The 18,006-nt window shown below is 33.9% G+C and overlaps 1 protein-coding gene across 1 annotated transcript; it reads left to right on the forward strand.

The window, feature by feature from the left end:
• The first annotated feature begins 1,130 nt into the window (after window positions 1–1,130).
• On the forward strand, window positions 1,131–17,388 carry LOC128207992 (synaptojanin-2-binding protein-like). Its single transcript, XM_052911234.1, has 4 exons — window positions 1,131–1,298; window positions 4,850–4,986; window positions 12,906–13,019; window positions 14,949–17,388. Exons 1-4 carry the CDS (start codon window positions 1,241–1,243, stop codon window positions 15,099–15,101), a joined length of 462 nt encoding a protein of 153 aa, XP_052767194.1. The 5' UTR covers window positions 1,131–1,240; the 3' UTR covers window positions 15,102–17,388.
• The last annotated feature ends 618 nt before the right edge of the window (window positions 17,389–18,006 follow it).

The following is an 18,006-nucleotide window of genomic DNA, read 5'->3' on the forward strand; positions in this document are numbered from 1 at the left end:
TCTTGGTCAACCCCAGATGTTGCAAGGACTTCTTTCACCCATTTGATAGTTGTTGCCTGAGAAGCTGTTTTGTATGGGCTTATTGTGGTTATTATTATATAATCACTTGTACTCAACTACTTATATTTTTCAGATTTTTCAGTTAGGTGTTTACAATGCAAATAATGTTTCTTTTTCCTGTGTATCTATGCAAGACAATTCCCTGGCCTCGACTGTTCAAGTAGTCGGCTTGGGTTATTGCGTCTATTTTATTTGAGGGTTTTGCACCTCTGCCCAGTCACAAGCAAAAACAACATACACAGTTTTGGGATGATTGTAAAAGAGTGTCTGTTTTACAATTGTGTAAATAATTGAGTACTATATTGACATATTATTTACTTTGATATTTTGGAAGGACAGGTCTGCGATTAAAACACCCTTTTATAAAACTTGCCAAAAGGTTATTGTCATGAATATCAAGAGTAACAAATACACTTATTGCATTTCTTGTGTATAGCTTAAGTAATTCGTGTTCTAAATGATGTATTAGGAGTTCATGTGTTAAGAGTATCCAGTAAAATATGAATGTGTCTGCCTGAGAGCTGTGATTTAGTTAAATGGATAATATATTATAAGTTAGGAATATATAGACTTTTCTGTCGGTTAGGTATGAGCGAAACCACTCCACCGACTCCACACCCAAGATCTGTAGCTTTCGGCATAAAATATCATGTTCTACTGTGTCGAAAGCTTTTTGCAGATCCAACATGATCATGCCAGTAAATAAATCTTTAGTTTTGTCAAACTCAGGGAATCTCTCATGTTTAGAGTTTATGTTTTTAAAGAAAGGCAAAAGAATATGAACAAAAATCGGAGAGTACGAAATGGTCAGGGTACGAAATGACTATAAACCCTTTTAAGCTACCCATCATTAAAAAAAGCCTTTACCTTAAGTTTTAAGTGACACTTTGTGTATCAAAACTATAAAGTCATTCGTCAACTTAAAAACTTAATGATAACTGATACCAGGTTCTTAAAATGGTGTCAATGTTGATTGTATGTGACAGCTGTCGGCTGATGTACAGCATGTACATAATGCTTAAATATGTTTCCCGCCAAAATGTCAAAATGCTGTTTTCATGAACATGATTATTATTGATACACCGTCAAAACAAAGTTGAATCGGTCGGTGTGTCGTCGGCAAAATAACCTTTCAACCTTTTCGTAGATTTTACATCAAATCTAAGCATTCACAGTGACAATGTCTGATGCATTACCTCTCAAGAAATCCACAATAACCTTGTCAAGGGGCGACACAGGTATAGAATGCTAAATATTCATACATCAACATTGCTTTCCCCACCCACAATGGGCAGTGTGAACAGGTCGAGATAGTCTCAACAATGTGATTTTATATAAGGGGATTACTATTACAATGATTTTTGGAAGGATTTACCATATCAATAAACCTTTTTATCCAATAATTTGAGGAAAGTGCTCGTGTTATTGAATGCCCTGGCTTCTTGTGTTTTTGAGAAATAGCAGAAAATTAAGTTGGGTATACCGGACTAGACCAATTCCGGCCAAACAGAAATCTTCATTTTTGGTCTAGATATAACTTTGAAATCAGAAAATTATCAACTGGTGGTGCAGACCTATAAAAGTGAACTTGCCAGACTTATTTAAATTGTCCCTGTACACGGGCAAGTTAGTCCAAATAATTGTACGTTGGCGGATTTTTTTAGATTTAGATTTTTTTTTGGCAAATCCTTCACGTACAAATTGTTTAGTATCAAAAGTGGGTAGTTGTTCCGATCAGGATTCCGGGTTAAAGCATATAGAGTCGATAAAATATCATAAAAACAAGAAATATTACCAGATAATGTTATTTTATATTAGTTCCGTACCACAAAATAAATATCCAACTTATAATTATGAGTTTGACGGCTTTTTTTCATTTCATTCTGTCAAAACAGAATGATATATACATGAAGGGCACCTGCAAGGCTTCAGGGCACAGTTTTAAATCGCTCGGAACATTTCGGCCATGGCCGAGTTGTTACGATTGTATAACGAGGTCTGTCTCGAAGCTTTGTCGGAGGAGGCCGAGTTATTACGATTGTATCGAGTTGTTCCCCTTCGCATAATTGTTTTCTGTGTCAGTCAACTTTCGTTTTATTCGAAAGGTAAACAACTAGTTTTAATGCATTAAATGCTTGTTTAGTGCAAAATAACATTTCACTTACATGGTAAAATATGAATATAACTCTTTATGATCAATTTCAACCATAAAATACTTCACTTAAAACAATTTCAATATTTTTAAAACACCCCCGTTTTTTGCACATTCCCGTTTAGACGTTAGGGATTGGAAGAATCCCGTATAACACGTCTATTATTTTAGACTAACGGGCAAGTGAGTTATTTCTGAGATGGGAAGTACAATATAGAATACACCATTGATTTTGCAAGTTTTTGTGTCGCCTTAGAAACATGGCTGACCAGTAGGGAATTTACTTACTGTCGTTTTTAGCAATATCTCACAATCTTGTCATACTTTTGTTTTCGATCAATCATTTTAAACAAACTTGATGTAGTCTTCAAATTTGGTATGTCATGGTCAGTTGATTGCCCCTTTTTATTTCAGGGTCATTTGTCAATGTGAATTTAAATATAAGTTTTCAGGTCAGTTACTTATGAGGCCTAAATATAATGTTTCCTGTAACCTGACCGACCGTAATTTTTGACCGCTGACGGCAATTTTTTTATGCCCCAAAATTCGAAAAGTCAGATTTTTAGCGATCTCTGGCCTATGATGACAACGATAATTTAAATAATTTAGTCGTGTCCAAACTCGTCGCATAGTTACAAATGTTTCCAGTTTGACAAGTTGAAACAATGACAAAAAGTTAATTGGCTGTAACATCAAACTCAGCAAGGCTTTAAATTGACTTGTGCTCCAGGGTTTTGACGCACCGAAATCGTAAATTACCCGAAATTTATGCATCATACATTTGTAGTATACATGAATGTTTGTTTAATCCCATGAGCAATTAACACCCAAAGTAACAAGTGATTATCGATCTGGAATCTAGTCGTTAACTGTGTCAATTAGCAGCAATCAAATTCAATGACGTAATAATAACTCCCCCATTCATGCAAATTAACAGATAGCTTCTGCTTTTTCAGTAAGTGCCATGGTTTTGAAAAACAACAATGTTAGACATATTTTCATTTATTTGAAGTTGTTTTATTATATCTCTGGTTAATTTAAGAAAAAATTCTTATAAGTTTTTAATAAACATTTTTTGTAGCACATGGTTTAAAAAGCACGGGAAACAGGTGCTCACTAACTTCCTGTCAATTTTAATGAAAGTGAAAAGAGAACTGCATAAATCGTTGTCAGTGTTACATTTAAGTTCTATAACAAAACAGTATTGTGTAACAGTTATGGTTATGAAAAAAAATGTTGCAATATTATATTGATTATTTTTCATCGTGCTTGAGATTTTTACAGAATGAACAGTGGATCTAATTCAGCAGATCTTTATAAAACACTGGAAATTGTTATTTTTTTATAATGGAAACTATTTAATGAAGGTACTGTCCATGTACTAGTTATGCTGTTTTACTGTTTAAAACAAAACAGAAATGATATTAGTTTTTGATCAGTCAGTCTAAGCTTTTTTGATACTGATTCTTGTCTATTAAAACCTATTCTAGTCCAATCTATCATTTTATAAAGTATTGATTTATATTATTACCCTTAAAGCGTGAAGCACGACTATATCAGGCCTTTGTGACCAGTGTAGACAAATCGGGGGTCGCTGCCGAGTTTAGTATGTAAGGTTTAAGTGTCGAAGCAGTGAACAGCGTAGACCATGGGCCTAACACTGGTCCCAAAGACCTGTACAATTCTGACAGCGCTTTAAGAGTTAAATGGTTTAGTCATTGATTCTAGTCATTTGTATTTATGTTTTGTAGAGATTCTTGCCACGTTTATGTTGTAACTGCAGTTTGATGCTAGTCAGAGTTTATAGTCTAGTTATGATTCTTACCATGTCTAGCCAACTGTTTATTTTATAAAAGTTGCCATGTACATTAAATTGTAATACAACTTGATATTATTACACAGTCTATTTAAAAATTTGTGCAATAATATCATGTTTTTTTTACAAAATGTATGCATTTTGAAAGTTTTGTTTAAAACATTTGCCAAAAATAAATTGTTTAAATGTTATTTGATTCACTTTTTCACTGGGTTATATTTGCATAGTGTAAAGATGAACTGCTTCCCTGGTGAACATACTGACAATGCTCAAAATTGCACATAATGTTGCCACCGCTGGGAGTTGAACCCAGGCCTTACCCTTCAAAAGGATGCATTCTACAACTGAAATACATGTACAATGGCTGTCAAGCTAGCAGTTTTAGCTTATTTGAGGCAGAAAGTTTGAATCTATATATCACACTGAATTCTTTTTAAAATAATTTACCTGAAATAAACATGAATATTGGATCATTCTGACATTTCAAAACAAGAATTAAAAAAACAAAAACATCTACCTTCCTGCCGACCCATCTTTTTTCAGCATGTTACAGGAAACAGACATATTTTTTTTAGGCCTGAACAACTTGGTGTACAGTCTTCAACCTTGGTATTGGTAATGGTCATGAGCTATTGATTTTGGGGTCAAATGACAAGGACATATATTGACCTGAACCATAAATTATGGGTGTTTCTGATTAATTACTTTTTAAAATCTTTGTGTAGCGATAATAAACTTGGTACAAATTGGCCATGGTCAGTACAGAATTTCTGTTCATTAAGATGACCAACATCTACTAATATTACTTTTGACTATTTCAGGTCTTGGTTTTAACATCAGAGGCGGAATAGATAACCCCCACATTCCTGGTGATTCTGGAATCTTCGTTACAAAGGTCAGGGAAAATGGAGCAGCCTTTAGAGATGGAAGATTAAAGGAAGGGGATAAAATATTGCAGGTATGTTAATAGTTACACCTCTTGTATGGCATACAGTACCGACACAATGACACTGTCCTTTCAGCTGTCCGATTGTCTGCTCAAACCTTATCTCATCCAGTGTTTTTTCCACTTTTAAGCGAATGGTGGCAAGCCCTTTGATTGGGGAAAAATAGCGTAGTTTTGACAAAAAGGGGAAAGAGTAACTGTTGTGATTAATAACCTTTTATCTTACCTTTTATTCAAAAAACCTACTCACATATTCATGATTGACACTTTATTGCAGGGCTTTTTCTATAGTACTCATGGGTCAGACTATCGGACCCATTCCCAAAGCAAAATATAAGATATTTTTCCCAATCTTCAATCTTCCCAATCATTTTTTTTGTAGACAGTCTTTTTACCTTTACTGGTTCATTTTCAACATCCTAATAAATTATGTGATGTAAAGTGTTTTTTTGATAAGGCCAGAGTTTTTTATTTTTCATTTTACCGGAATTTTTACAAAAATGAGCACCAGGAGAAGGGAATAAAAATAAGAAAAAGATGTCGAAAAATGAGCGTCGAGAAAAAAGAATAAAAATAAGATGGATTTTCCATATTTTTTTCTTTTTTTTGAATTATTTTATACAATGCATGTTTTGAAGTTGTGCACACTTGTTTTGTACTCCATACTGCCTGTTGTATAATAGTGTTGCGCCACAGCTGTTAGAGGGCATCAAAAATTACAACTTCTTCAAATATATTTGTAGTGTCCATACTTTCAGAAAGTCCAAAATTTCTCAAGTTAAATACTATCTAAGTTATGTATTTCTTTACAAGAATAAATGCCAAAATGTTCCAAGTTCGTAGAAAATAAAATGACAGCCGCAGCATAAATGTTATTCATTTTAAATCTTTGTAAAATTATCAAACATTTCGCCAAAAATCCAAAGTTATTAAAATAATTATAGAAAACTAAAAATGTGGCTTGTCTCAATGAACCTAAACAAGAATGCCATTTCCCAGCAATTACCATGGATTTGGCCATAAACTGTCATTTTCTGGCCGGTGTCTAAACAGAGCAGCCCATATTTGGCCAAGAAACGGCCAGAAAACAGCCAACTTTCGACCTGACATTTGGCCGGTGGCTGAGAAATGGCCAACCCCGCTGTAGCAGAAACAGCGGCAGCCGTATTGGATATATATGGAAAAAAACGTTTAGTGAAAAAAATCCAGACTTCCTAGCGAGATTGAACATATAAATATAAACAATTCTCATTCAGAACCTAAATATTTGCAAATAACTGGTAATCGATTAAATGATGCAACAATAGTCTATATTATAAAGGCAAAACAAGCTGTCATTTTCACATGATGATAATTAAATCAATTCTGTATATATATGTGCATCATTTTAATGTGCTTCTACACTTTTGTAGTGTTTATAATAGTCACTGAAACTTGCACTGGCAAAACCAAAGACATCTGGCTCATTGTTTTTGTCTAAAATGTTGATTAATATCATTTTGGGTATATATAATGAGATAAACAACACATCTGAGGAAATTAAATGTCTGATATACAAGAAAGAAACAAGGTATGTAACTCATACTTACCAGATTTCACGGTCAAGTCCAGTTTTTTTAAATTTCTTAATCAACATACTAACAATCCATTTTAAAATAGGTGACATGAAAAGAGGAGTCAAAGCCCTTTAAAATGGTATGCAATATGTTGGTATAACTTTATTGTCTTTTAGACAAACAAGCCAAATCCAATGGCAATGTCACATTCTTGTCTTTTTCTGTAGTCAGAAACTGTACAGCAAATTCCAATTTACAGTGTTTCCCTGTGTAAACAGGTCTACACACAGAAGTATTTAAGTTATTTTATGCTTCAATATAAAGAAAATACAATTCCGTTCCGATATCACAAAAAAAAAACGCCACGATTTTATGAACAACAAAATCAGTCTTCAAACTAAATCCACTTTAAAATTTTGTAATAGGCAGCCATATTTCTTATAAGGGCTTAGATGATGATATTAAGCAAGTTTCAAGTTTTATTTTCATCATGGCATATAATATGCATGTGATATCACAAAACAATGAAACATATTTCAGTTAACTTTATAAGCAATAATCGCCGGCTTCCACCATCTTGGAAACTGTGCGCGATAATTTTTTGTTGTTGTGAAATTAGCGTTAGGTTAAATAATACTAAATTTTATTTTCTATCGGAGATCGAAGAAACGAGCGGCAGAAAAAATAAAAATAAAGTTAGGAATTTGAATCTTTTTCTTTTTTGAGTTTTGCAATATTTAGGTACGGCACTCCCGTAAAATGAAAAATAAAAAAACTCTGGCCTAATTGAACTCTGAAATCATTGATTTTCATCTCATTCAGAGATCAGTAAGAAATATTATCTGTCATGATTTTTTGCAACAGATATTTACACTCCAAGGATTGATATTTTTAGGGTCTTTTAAAGGGAAAAAAACTTATATTAAATCATTTCTTAATTCGCAGGAGACTAGACAGCTTTTCTTTTACTGTAACTTTTCTTAATTTCGGCATTTTCACGACGCAAAATTTCTCAAAACAACTAGGGTCTTTTTCCAAAAATGGGCAGAAAAAGCCCTGTATTGCCACAGGTATATTCTTCTAAATGTTTAGAGGGCAGTGCTGCTGTAAAAAAAATGGCGTGTTTTTAGCTCACCAGAGCACGAAGTGCTCAAGGTGAGCTATTGAAATCGGTCTTTGTCCTGCGTCTGACCGTCTGTCCGTCAACAATTGCTTAATAAACTTCTCCTCTGAAACTACCTGGCCAAATTCAATGAAACTTGACAGGAAGCTATCTTGGGTGACCATCTACAAAAATGCAACAAGGGGTCATGATTGATCAACAACAACAACAAAATGGCCAATTTACTATTTTGCTTTAAAAAAACATCTTCTCTAAAACTACCTGTCCAAATTCAATTAAACTTTACAAAAAGCTTCCTTGGGTGACCCTCTACAAAAATACAACAAGAAGTCATGATTAATCAACAACAACAACAACAACAACAAAATGGCCAAAATGTTAAAATCTGATAGTTAAATAAATTTTACTCTTGAAAGAAGGGCAGCAAGTCTTGCTATATGGTCTCCCTTTTTGTTGGAGATTCCACTACTTTTTTTTTTTTAGTAACAAGGGAATAGATTTAAATTTTATTAAGCCTTCAACATAGTCACTTCTAAAGTTATTATTGTTCTTTTTTTAGGTTCATAGATTCAAATTATTATTATACACTTTATTCTTTAGAAGACATTTCATTTTTACTTAATGATAAGTTTAATAATCAGACTTTTCCATTGAACTTCATGTAGATTATTCTAAGCTACAATCTTATCTTTGATTGTTAGACCTTAAGGCAGTTTGTTAGGCTGTAGGCCGCTAGGCCTGCAGACTTTTATAACCGTATCTCGGAAATCGCATCGGCAGATCGACATAACATTTTAAACTTAAATCGAATTAATGCACGCAAGGGCGTATCAACCCTAACGCGGGTAGAACTGCGTTGGTCAACGACCTAATTTACATTAACATTTACATCGAAAATACCTAGTAAGCAATCTGCTCTAATTGCTACGGACTACGTTCTGCATATTAATCAGCTTGCGAAAAGTAGCGCTGTAATGAGTCTTCAGTCTTTGTTATGCGGTTAATATGGTTTGGAAACACTGCGTTTTTCGTAATATAACGCAATTGTTATATATTTTGATATCGGCGAGTTACAGAACACAATATAGAAAAGCAGAATCCGCAATTAGTTGCAAAATGAACGCGTACAGAACTAATAAATACATGTATTGTATACCTGTGTTTAGATTTTGTTTTGGCCGGGGACTGATAATATCTACATGTCTTCAGTCTTTGGTATGCGGTTAATATGGTTTGGAAACGCTGCGTTTTTCGTAATATAACGCAATTGTTATATATTTTGATATTGGCGAGTTACAGAACACAATATAGAAAAGCAGAATCCGCAAGTAGTTGCAAAATGAACGCGTACAGAACTAATAAATACATGTATTGTATACCTGTGTTTAGATTTTGTTTTGGCTGGGGACCGATAATATCTACATGTACAATGTAGTTAAAAAAAGAATGTGGGTCATCGCATTCAGACAGGTTTATTCCCCGGATATAAACTCTGAGAAGTTGTTAAAAGACAGGAAAATATGGATCGTATTATGATGCTATAAAATGCTAATTAGACGTAAGATATCAAACCATAATGTTTTAAATGAAATTATGATACTTCATTTTACCCTACAATCAGTTTTTTCAAGTATAATTTCTTCATTTTAAATTGCCTAAATCGGCTATTACTTGACATTTTTATTGAGATTGTTAGTTTTTAATTGTGTTTGTAAAATGTTTGTCGCATAAAACCTTTCTCTTGTGTAAGTACATACTTACAACCTTTGAACCATTTACTAAATGAATATTATACACTTTTACAATTCAAATCAAACCGCGTAAAGTGTTGACAGGCTATCAACCTGCTACAATTTTTAGCTCCACTGGCCCCACTGGCCGAAGGCCATGGAGCTTATGTCGTCACAGATTGTCCGTCGTGAGTGCGTGCGTGCATGCGTGCTTAAACTTTTACTTTAAACGACATCTCCTCTGAAACTGATAAGCGGATTTTGACAAAACTTCACAGGAATGTTCCTTTGGTGGTCCTTTACCAAAATTGCTCAAATGGTTCCGGTCCATTGCACAATATGGCCGCCACAGCTAAAAATAGCAAAATCTTTAAACGACATCTCCTCTGAAACGGTTCGACAGATTTTGATGAAACTTGACAGTAATGTTCCTTGGGTGGTCCTTTATTAAAATTGCTCAAATGGTTCTGGTCCATTGCACAATATGGCCGCCACAGCTAAAAATAGCAAAATCTTTAAACGACATCTCCTCTGAAACGGATAGGCAGATTTTGATGAAACTTGACAGAATTGTTCCTTGGGTGGTCCTTAACCAAAATTGCTCAAATGGTTCCGGTCCGCTGCACAACATGGCTGCCAGGGCAAAAAAATAGAAAAACCTTTAAAGAACATCTTCTCAGAAACCGATAATCAGATTTTGATGAAACTTAACAGAAATGTTCCTTGGATGGTTTCGGTCTACTGCACAAGATGGCCCCCAGAGGTAAAAATAGAAAAACCTTTAAACGACTTCTCCTCAGAAACCGATGATCGTATTGCAATGAAACTTGACAGTAATGTTCCTTGGGTGGTCCTTTATTAAAATTGCTCAAATGGTTCTGGTCCATTGCACAATATGGCCGCCACAGCTAAAAATAGCAAAATCTTTAAACGACATCTCCTCTGGAACGGATAGGCAGATTTTGATGAAACTTGACAGAATTGTTCCTTGGGTGGTCCTTAACCAAAATTACTCAAATGGTTCCGGTCCGCTGCACAACATGGCTGCCAGGGCAAAAAAATAGAAAAACCTTTAAAGAACATCTTCTCAGAAACCGATGATCAGATTTTGATGAAACTTGACAGAAATGTTCCTTGGGTGGTCATTAACCAAAATTTGTTAAATGGTTCCAGTCCACTGCACACCATGGCTGCTAGAGCTAAAAAATAAAAAAAACTTTATACGACTTGTCGTCGAAACCGATGACCTTTTTTCGATAAAACTTGACAGAAATGTTTGTTTGGTGCTCCTTTACTCAAATTGCCCAAATCATTTCGGTCCACTGCACAACATGGCAGCCAGAGCTATTAAAGTAAAAAAAAATTTTAAATAACTTCTCCTCAAAAATTTATGATTGTATTTCTATGAAACTTGACGAAAATGTTCGTTAGGTGGTCTTTGCTTGAACCTTTTGGCCAGTGGAGCACAGGCACTGATGTGCCTCTTGTTGTCGTAGTCATGTAATGCCGAATGAAACAGAAAGTATGTGAATATTTCTAAGTTTGTCTCAGTAATTTCAGTCCAATATCTTGAGCATGTAGCATAATGTATATGCATATTTAAAAATTAAACTGATATAAATCTGTTCATTTTGTCCACGAGTGACATATGTTGAGGGCATTATTAAGATACATGTACATAAAGCATACAGGGAAGAAATAGTATGAGGGTGATTCGACCCAGAGGTATTTGGCATTGTAGAAAGAAGTTTTAAACATAAACCTAATTAATATGTCCAATGAATTTTGTTGGGATGCATTTGGTTAAGCTGGCATACCCTGTTAGTAAATTCAATACGCCTCAAGTCAAGTTTGAAGTGTAGAGTTGATATGACTAAAAATTCCTTAATGCTTTATCCGTGTCAGTGCATTGTTTATGAAACAAAAGCTCCAGATAAGGTTTTATATGATTTTGAGTATTACTCCATACCTTAAGTATCTATTTGACGTATTCCACATTTCAAGTGACTTATACTTCATGATCTTATTGAGAATCAACATTAAACATAAAAGTTTTTGCGAAGGAAATTATGAGCGAGCATATACTATCTTTAGATGTTTATGTTAATACATATGTTTTACAATTACATGACTATACTCACAAAATGTTGCAGGCCGAAAGCCATTCAACGCTTTAAGCGCTTTGATTGATTTTATTGGATGGTGCACTGTTTGTTGTTTGTGTATCTATACTAAAAGATCTTTCAGTGTGCAAGCAATTTAACAGAGTTTTGGCAGTGTGCAGGCAATTATCAAGTCCTGTCAGTGTGCAGGCAACTGAAGAAAGTCCTGTCAGTGTACAGGTATGAGAATCAAATGTTGTCAGTTTGCAGTCTATCATCAAGTCCTGTCAGTGTGCAGGCAACTGTGACAAGTCCTGTCAGTTATTATCCAGGCAACATGTTTGACCAGTATGTTTTTCAATATTCTTTGAGAACAAATATCAAGCTATGTTAATTACAAAGGTTGAACTCTTTTACCCAGGTGAGCAATTTAGGGCCATCATGGCCATCTTGTCTTATTTATTTGTGCATCCAAACCTCTGAAGTTTTTTTTGTTTTTTTTACCTAAGGAGGGGAAAATATATACTTTTCAGGTGGAGAATGGGGCTGAATTTCGGCCCCAAAAAGGGTTAAAAAAAAAAACTGTCATCTTTACATTTTTATCTTGATTTAGATTTCATAAAAAATTCAAAGCATTGTACAGCACCATAGGAAATTGTGACATTTACACCTGGAGGTCAATGTTATATAATATGGATTTAATAGCAATAATTTGTGTCTCAGCTTTAACTTTTTAACTATTTATTGGAATTAATTTAATAGTCACAAGTTGGTCTAAACTTTGTCAGGATGTACCCCTTGTTGAAACATGGACAGCTTGTAAAAGTGGGTCACATGGGTCAAAAACTAGGTCACTAGGTCAAATCTTAGAAAAATCTTTGGAACAAACTAGAGGCATTAAAAATGAGCTTGAAAATAACACACAATGAACATGATCAACAGGTACCTTAAAATGTCATTTTCCACTATTTACTGTTTTCACTTCAGACATATCTGAACTTTCACTTTGAAATCATTCAAATTCATAGAAACTATTACAAATGTTACTCTATATATATAAAACTTTTATTTCAAATTATTCCAAACAAACTCAAACTTATATCCAACGTTCATAACGGTCCATTTCTCTGCAGTCATATTACATGTTAATATAGGAATATTCCACCTACTTTTCATTTCCAATCCATGAACTTAGCCTAATCAGGCTGGGGATATCAATTCAACGAATTTGCTTGTTATGCCAGGACAACAAAGTTTGACTTGATTGACAATAATTATGGTACAAAACACATACTGTACGCCCAGCCCTCGGGTTTGAAATTTAGTGTTATTCAAATAACTCTGGTCCACTGTGAAGTAACTATTCCTTCTACTGACATCTTTACATGTATATTTTTGTTAACTGTTGCTTTCTTTTCAGATAAATGGAACAAGCCTAGTAGATGTGTCCCACTCACAAGCTGTCCAGTGTTTCACGTCAGCAAAAGATTCAGTCACATTAGAGGTTTTACATGGAGCTCAAGATTACATAATGGTATGATTATGAAGTATTAATAACTGGCTTATCTTGATGTTCTGTAACAAAAGGGTTTTTACATGATTTGTTTGGCATATTTACCAGTAAGGACATAAAGCCAAATAAAATAATATGTATGATTTTGCTGTGACTTGTCTGAAAATGTAGGATACTTGTAGGTAGGTCGGTCTTGTCTTTTTCTTTTTATTTTTTAAGAAGCCTCTTACATGTATCTCATTCTCTCATTGGTGTCCTTCATTTACATGTATATATTAGTTTTCTACAACCATCCAGGCTGTAGATGTAAGTTAGTATACTATACATTACAGTGCTTTTATATACCTTTTTGCTTTTAGTCATCCTCTGTTTCATGCTAGCCCACTTTGTGACAGAGTTGACTGTTAGTGGTTCTTGCATGATTTGCACATAAGCTATTTAACTAAGGGTTACCTATTAAGCTTAAAACTGCTTTGAAAGTTCTGGCATTATTTTTATAACAAAGTAAAAAAACAAACCTGTAAGGATAATCCCCATACACGGATGTTGGAACTGACAGTTAACATGTTGCTTTGAGGTGGATGAAAGTTGTGAAATAACTCAACAAATGTCAATTTTAGGGGGTATGATCCCATTTTCTGTGAAGTTTTCAGATACTTCAGAACCTCAGCTTGAAGGCATGAAGCGGTAATGAAAGCTGCCATTTTGTTTTTAGCTCGACTATTCGAAGAATATGGAGAACTATACTACTCACCCAAGCGTCAGCGTCACACCTTGGTTAAGGTTTTGCATGCAAGCTACATAGGTTAAACCCCAGCAACAACTCAATGGTACTCAACCATCCAACCTACTTAATTAACCAAGTTAGAAAACTCTTTCATATTATATAATTTTTGCCCCTTTTATCATTTTACCAGAAATTCTGGTTAAGGTCTGGCATGTAAGCACACATAGGATAATATCTCAGCGACTACTTGATGTATTGCATTGAGACTTTATACAATGGTATTCAACCACCCAACGTAATTGAATAACCAAGTTAGATTATTGTATTTTGCAAACAATGGCCCTTTATTATTAGACTTAAAAATTCTGGTTCAAATTTTCCATGTAACCACATTTATGTTAATATCTCAGCACATCATGTATTACATTGAAATCTAATCTAACAGTGATCCATGCATGTTTTTGCCAAAACTTTTCAATCCTTACATTGAAAAGCGGCGGAATAGTCGAGCGCACTGTCTCTGTGACAGCTCTTGTTTCAGTTCAATGTAGATTCATACTCATGGCCATCATACCATTCAAATTTCGTTTCAATGACTAGTACCCATTTTCTTCAGAATGACGAAAAAATAAAATAGGGTCAGCGGTTAAAATTTATGGACTATAGAATATACATATTATTTTGTTTGGCCTAATAAACATCAGCAAATGAAAGTTAAGCCCCGCCTGGTCACTTTTCGGAGATATGTTTGTCAGAGATGATCAAAGTTCCATTGGATTATAAATACAACTATGTGCTTTTATTTATTGACGAAATATAGTTATTGGTCAATTGTATGGTTGAATGACATTCAGTACCGTGTTAAAAGGTGCAGCCTTATATGGTACACTGTTGATACTTCCCTTATCAGAGCTTCATTTCTTCAGTGACTATGTTTGAAACCAAATGCCATTGGTGGTGATAGCCGAGTGGTTAGCACATTGACTCTAGATCAGAGTGCCTGTTTGATTCCAGCTTGATTCAAAGTTATGGTTTTCTTCAAGGAATTGTCAATTGTTCTCAATAATAAATGTAAAATATAGCTAATATTAAAACTGAATAACTGTATATGTGACTGAATAAAGTTTTTGTGATCTTATGTTTCATGTACCTCAATGTGTCATGAATAAAATAAACCCTATCTTTATCTCAATCTTTATGAATGTATTACTCTTGTTTTTCAGAAACAGAGAGGTGAACAAACAGAAAAGCCTGACGATAACACGTCATCATATGAGAAATATGTGATAGGAGCTTGTGTATTAGGTGCTGCCATTGTACTTGGTGTTGTTGCATATCGTCGTTTTTCACCACAAAGGTTTACATCTTATCGGTAAAAGACAAAAAGCTTATAGCAATATATCATAAAGTCTACTCAATTAGGTTTGATTCAACTGAATATGTGGGATTTCAAATAGTTTTTAACAAAATGTTAATGAATTCGTGAATAAGAAAATGCAATGTTGATTCTGTAGCATGGATTTATGACTTTTAAGAGGGAAATGTAAATCAGAATGAAATATGTTATGAATATATTATGATATACATAGATTTCTTTTCAATAGAAATCAAGTGTGTAAAAGTAACAATTCAAGCAGCATGGTGCTGTGGAAAATGGAGATATTTGATAAAAAGGTTGTTAAACACTGAACTGAAACAGAAATAGAGCTTGTTTATCATTTTTGGCATAGTGTGAAATATATATTTCTAACAAAGAAATGGAATCTTTCTTAAAACTGTGACCTAAACATAGTTATATGGGCGCTAACATTTTATTTGCAGTCAGAGGAAACGGTGATGTCATATTCACCGCTTACATCATACTATAAGACATGGCTTTTTTGTACTATCTTCATTAAACAATGATATCAATGCCATTCCTTTTGTGCTTATCTGAAATAATTGTGCTATTTTTCTTGTTCTCTAAGCGATCATTAATATATTATACTAGAAGTACAGTTACTGTTGAATAAACTGTGAATGACATGTTAACGAATGCCTATTCTTCGTATGCACATTGGTCATTGTCCCCCCCCCCCCCCCCAATTGACAACACATCAATTTCACAGGATTCTCCTTAATTTGTAATCAACACTTTTTGCATGCAAATTAGTTGCATGCCTTTCCTCACCCTATGCCATCAATATAATACACAAAGATTTGTAAGCATAGGATTTGCCATATCTTTTGTTGCCTTTCATCAACATCATATTTTATAATTGGTAGTTCTTTTATATTATTTTATGAAATTCATTAAAACAACCTGATTTACAAACTTAGTTTAAACATATGTATTGTGTTCAATGAAATACACAAATTAATGAACAGTGAACGAAACAAACAACATGCGTCAAAAACAAGTAATTAAAATGCTTATATGAGTTCTAGCTACATGTATACCTGAAGCCAGTTATAACTCTACCTGAATAGCTACTTGTTGATGATTGTAAAAATAGCTCGCTAATACAGCTAGGGTCTAGATTTGATTTATTTTTAACTGAAAATTCAAGAAGCATTAAGGAATGATGAAACTAAAGTCTAATTTAATTTTGAATACTTATCTTTAACATTATTTTGAACTAAAAGAGCATCAATAAACCAGACTGCCTCCTGGTGTTTTATTCCTCGCTCCATCTCTTCATGTTCAATACAGTCTGCTCTTGGTTGTAGGTTTTCAGTTTTGGTTCAATAGTTATGTATGATGTACTTTCCTAATATTGAACAATAAAATGTCACTAATCTCAATATTTAGAAGAGTTACAACTGGCTTCAGGTTTACTTGTAGCTAGAACATCTTATGTTATTAACACACATACCCTACGATTGTCTTTTCAAATGAATATTTTTGAGTAGAAAAAAGTATTACATTAATTTTGAAACTAAGAGCATAGATGGTCAGTTAAGGCAAGGTTTACTGGTTTTTGCAAGTAAAACTTTCAATTTCATTTGTTACATTAAAAAAAATGTGAAAACTGAAATGCTTGATTTAACAACATTTTTTTTACGCTCATGATTGATAATATGACCCTGTTTTAAGGGTGTTTTAGGTGTTTCAGAATATATGTGTTTAATCAGATTATTAATGTTTCACATATAACACTTGTCTCCTTTAATTCCTTAGCTTTATTGAAATGGTTCTCTCTCCTTAATTCAAGAAAATGATTGTAATATTTGTACTATGTGTCCTTGGATAGTTTTCTTAAACCCAAGTGGTTTTGGTGCCAACAAAAGAAGTGATTGGCAAGCAATGGCAATTTAAAGACCCTGTAATGATCAGGTTTCATCAAGAAAAGGTTGCCAAAAAACTACCATGAGTTTTAAGATTGATGTTGCCACTGTGTAAATTTGTACAGTATGAGTTAAGTTTATCAGCCTTTGTTAAAGATATTTCATGAGGTAAGATTTAAAGTAATGAAACCATGGCATATGTGCAATGCTAATATTATACTAGGTTTGTCATTCATATACTATACCTTTAATGTGTATTGGTAACTAACTTTTCATAAGAAATCTGAAGAAGAATATACTTGTGTAATTATGGCTCTCTAAGAAGTACCTTGATATTAAAGAATATGAAATGGAAATAGATACAATGTATGCGTTTTAATAAATGTTGGCATAGCCTGTGTTGTTAATTTTCTGGTATATTTATGTCTCCCCCAATGCTTGTTTTAAGCTAGGATGCCTGTCCATCTGTCTGTCTACTTTGTATTTCCTAAACCCCTGAAGGATTTTCTTACAACTCTGGTCAAATAATCAGCACAACTTCTTGATGTGCAACACCCAAATTCAAGGTGTGCCGACTCAAGGTCAAAGGTTTCAAGTAATAGAATTTGTGTCTGGTCAGTATCTTTTAAATCCCTTGAAGGATTTTCTTGAAACTCAAGTCCAATGCTGTCCAATGCTCACAACATCCCGACAATGAGTGGAATCCACATTGAAGATGTGCCAGTTCAAGGTCAAAGTTTTAGTCATAGATTTTGAATCCACTCTATCTCCTAAAGACTAAACCCCTAGTAAGATTTTTTATGAAATTTAGGTCCAATGTTCTCTATATCGAGACAATGCAGAACCCCACAGTATTGTTTGCAGCAGCACAAAATCCATGTCACGGTTTACAATGAATTTGGTTTGAGTCTTAGATTTCATATATGCTCAATATCTCATTTAACGCCTTGAAAATCAGTTTTATGAAACTTGAGTAAAATGTTAACAGCAATTACACCACGTGCAGAACTCCTT

This window comes from Mya arenaria, chromosome 11 (genome assembly GCF_026914265.1).
Source record: "Mya arenaria isolate MELC-2E11 chromosome 11, ASM2691426v1".
NCBI lineage: Eukaryota > Metazoa > Mollusca > Bivalvia > Myida > Myidae > Mya > Mya arenaria.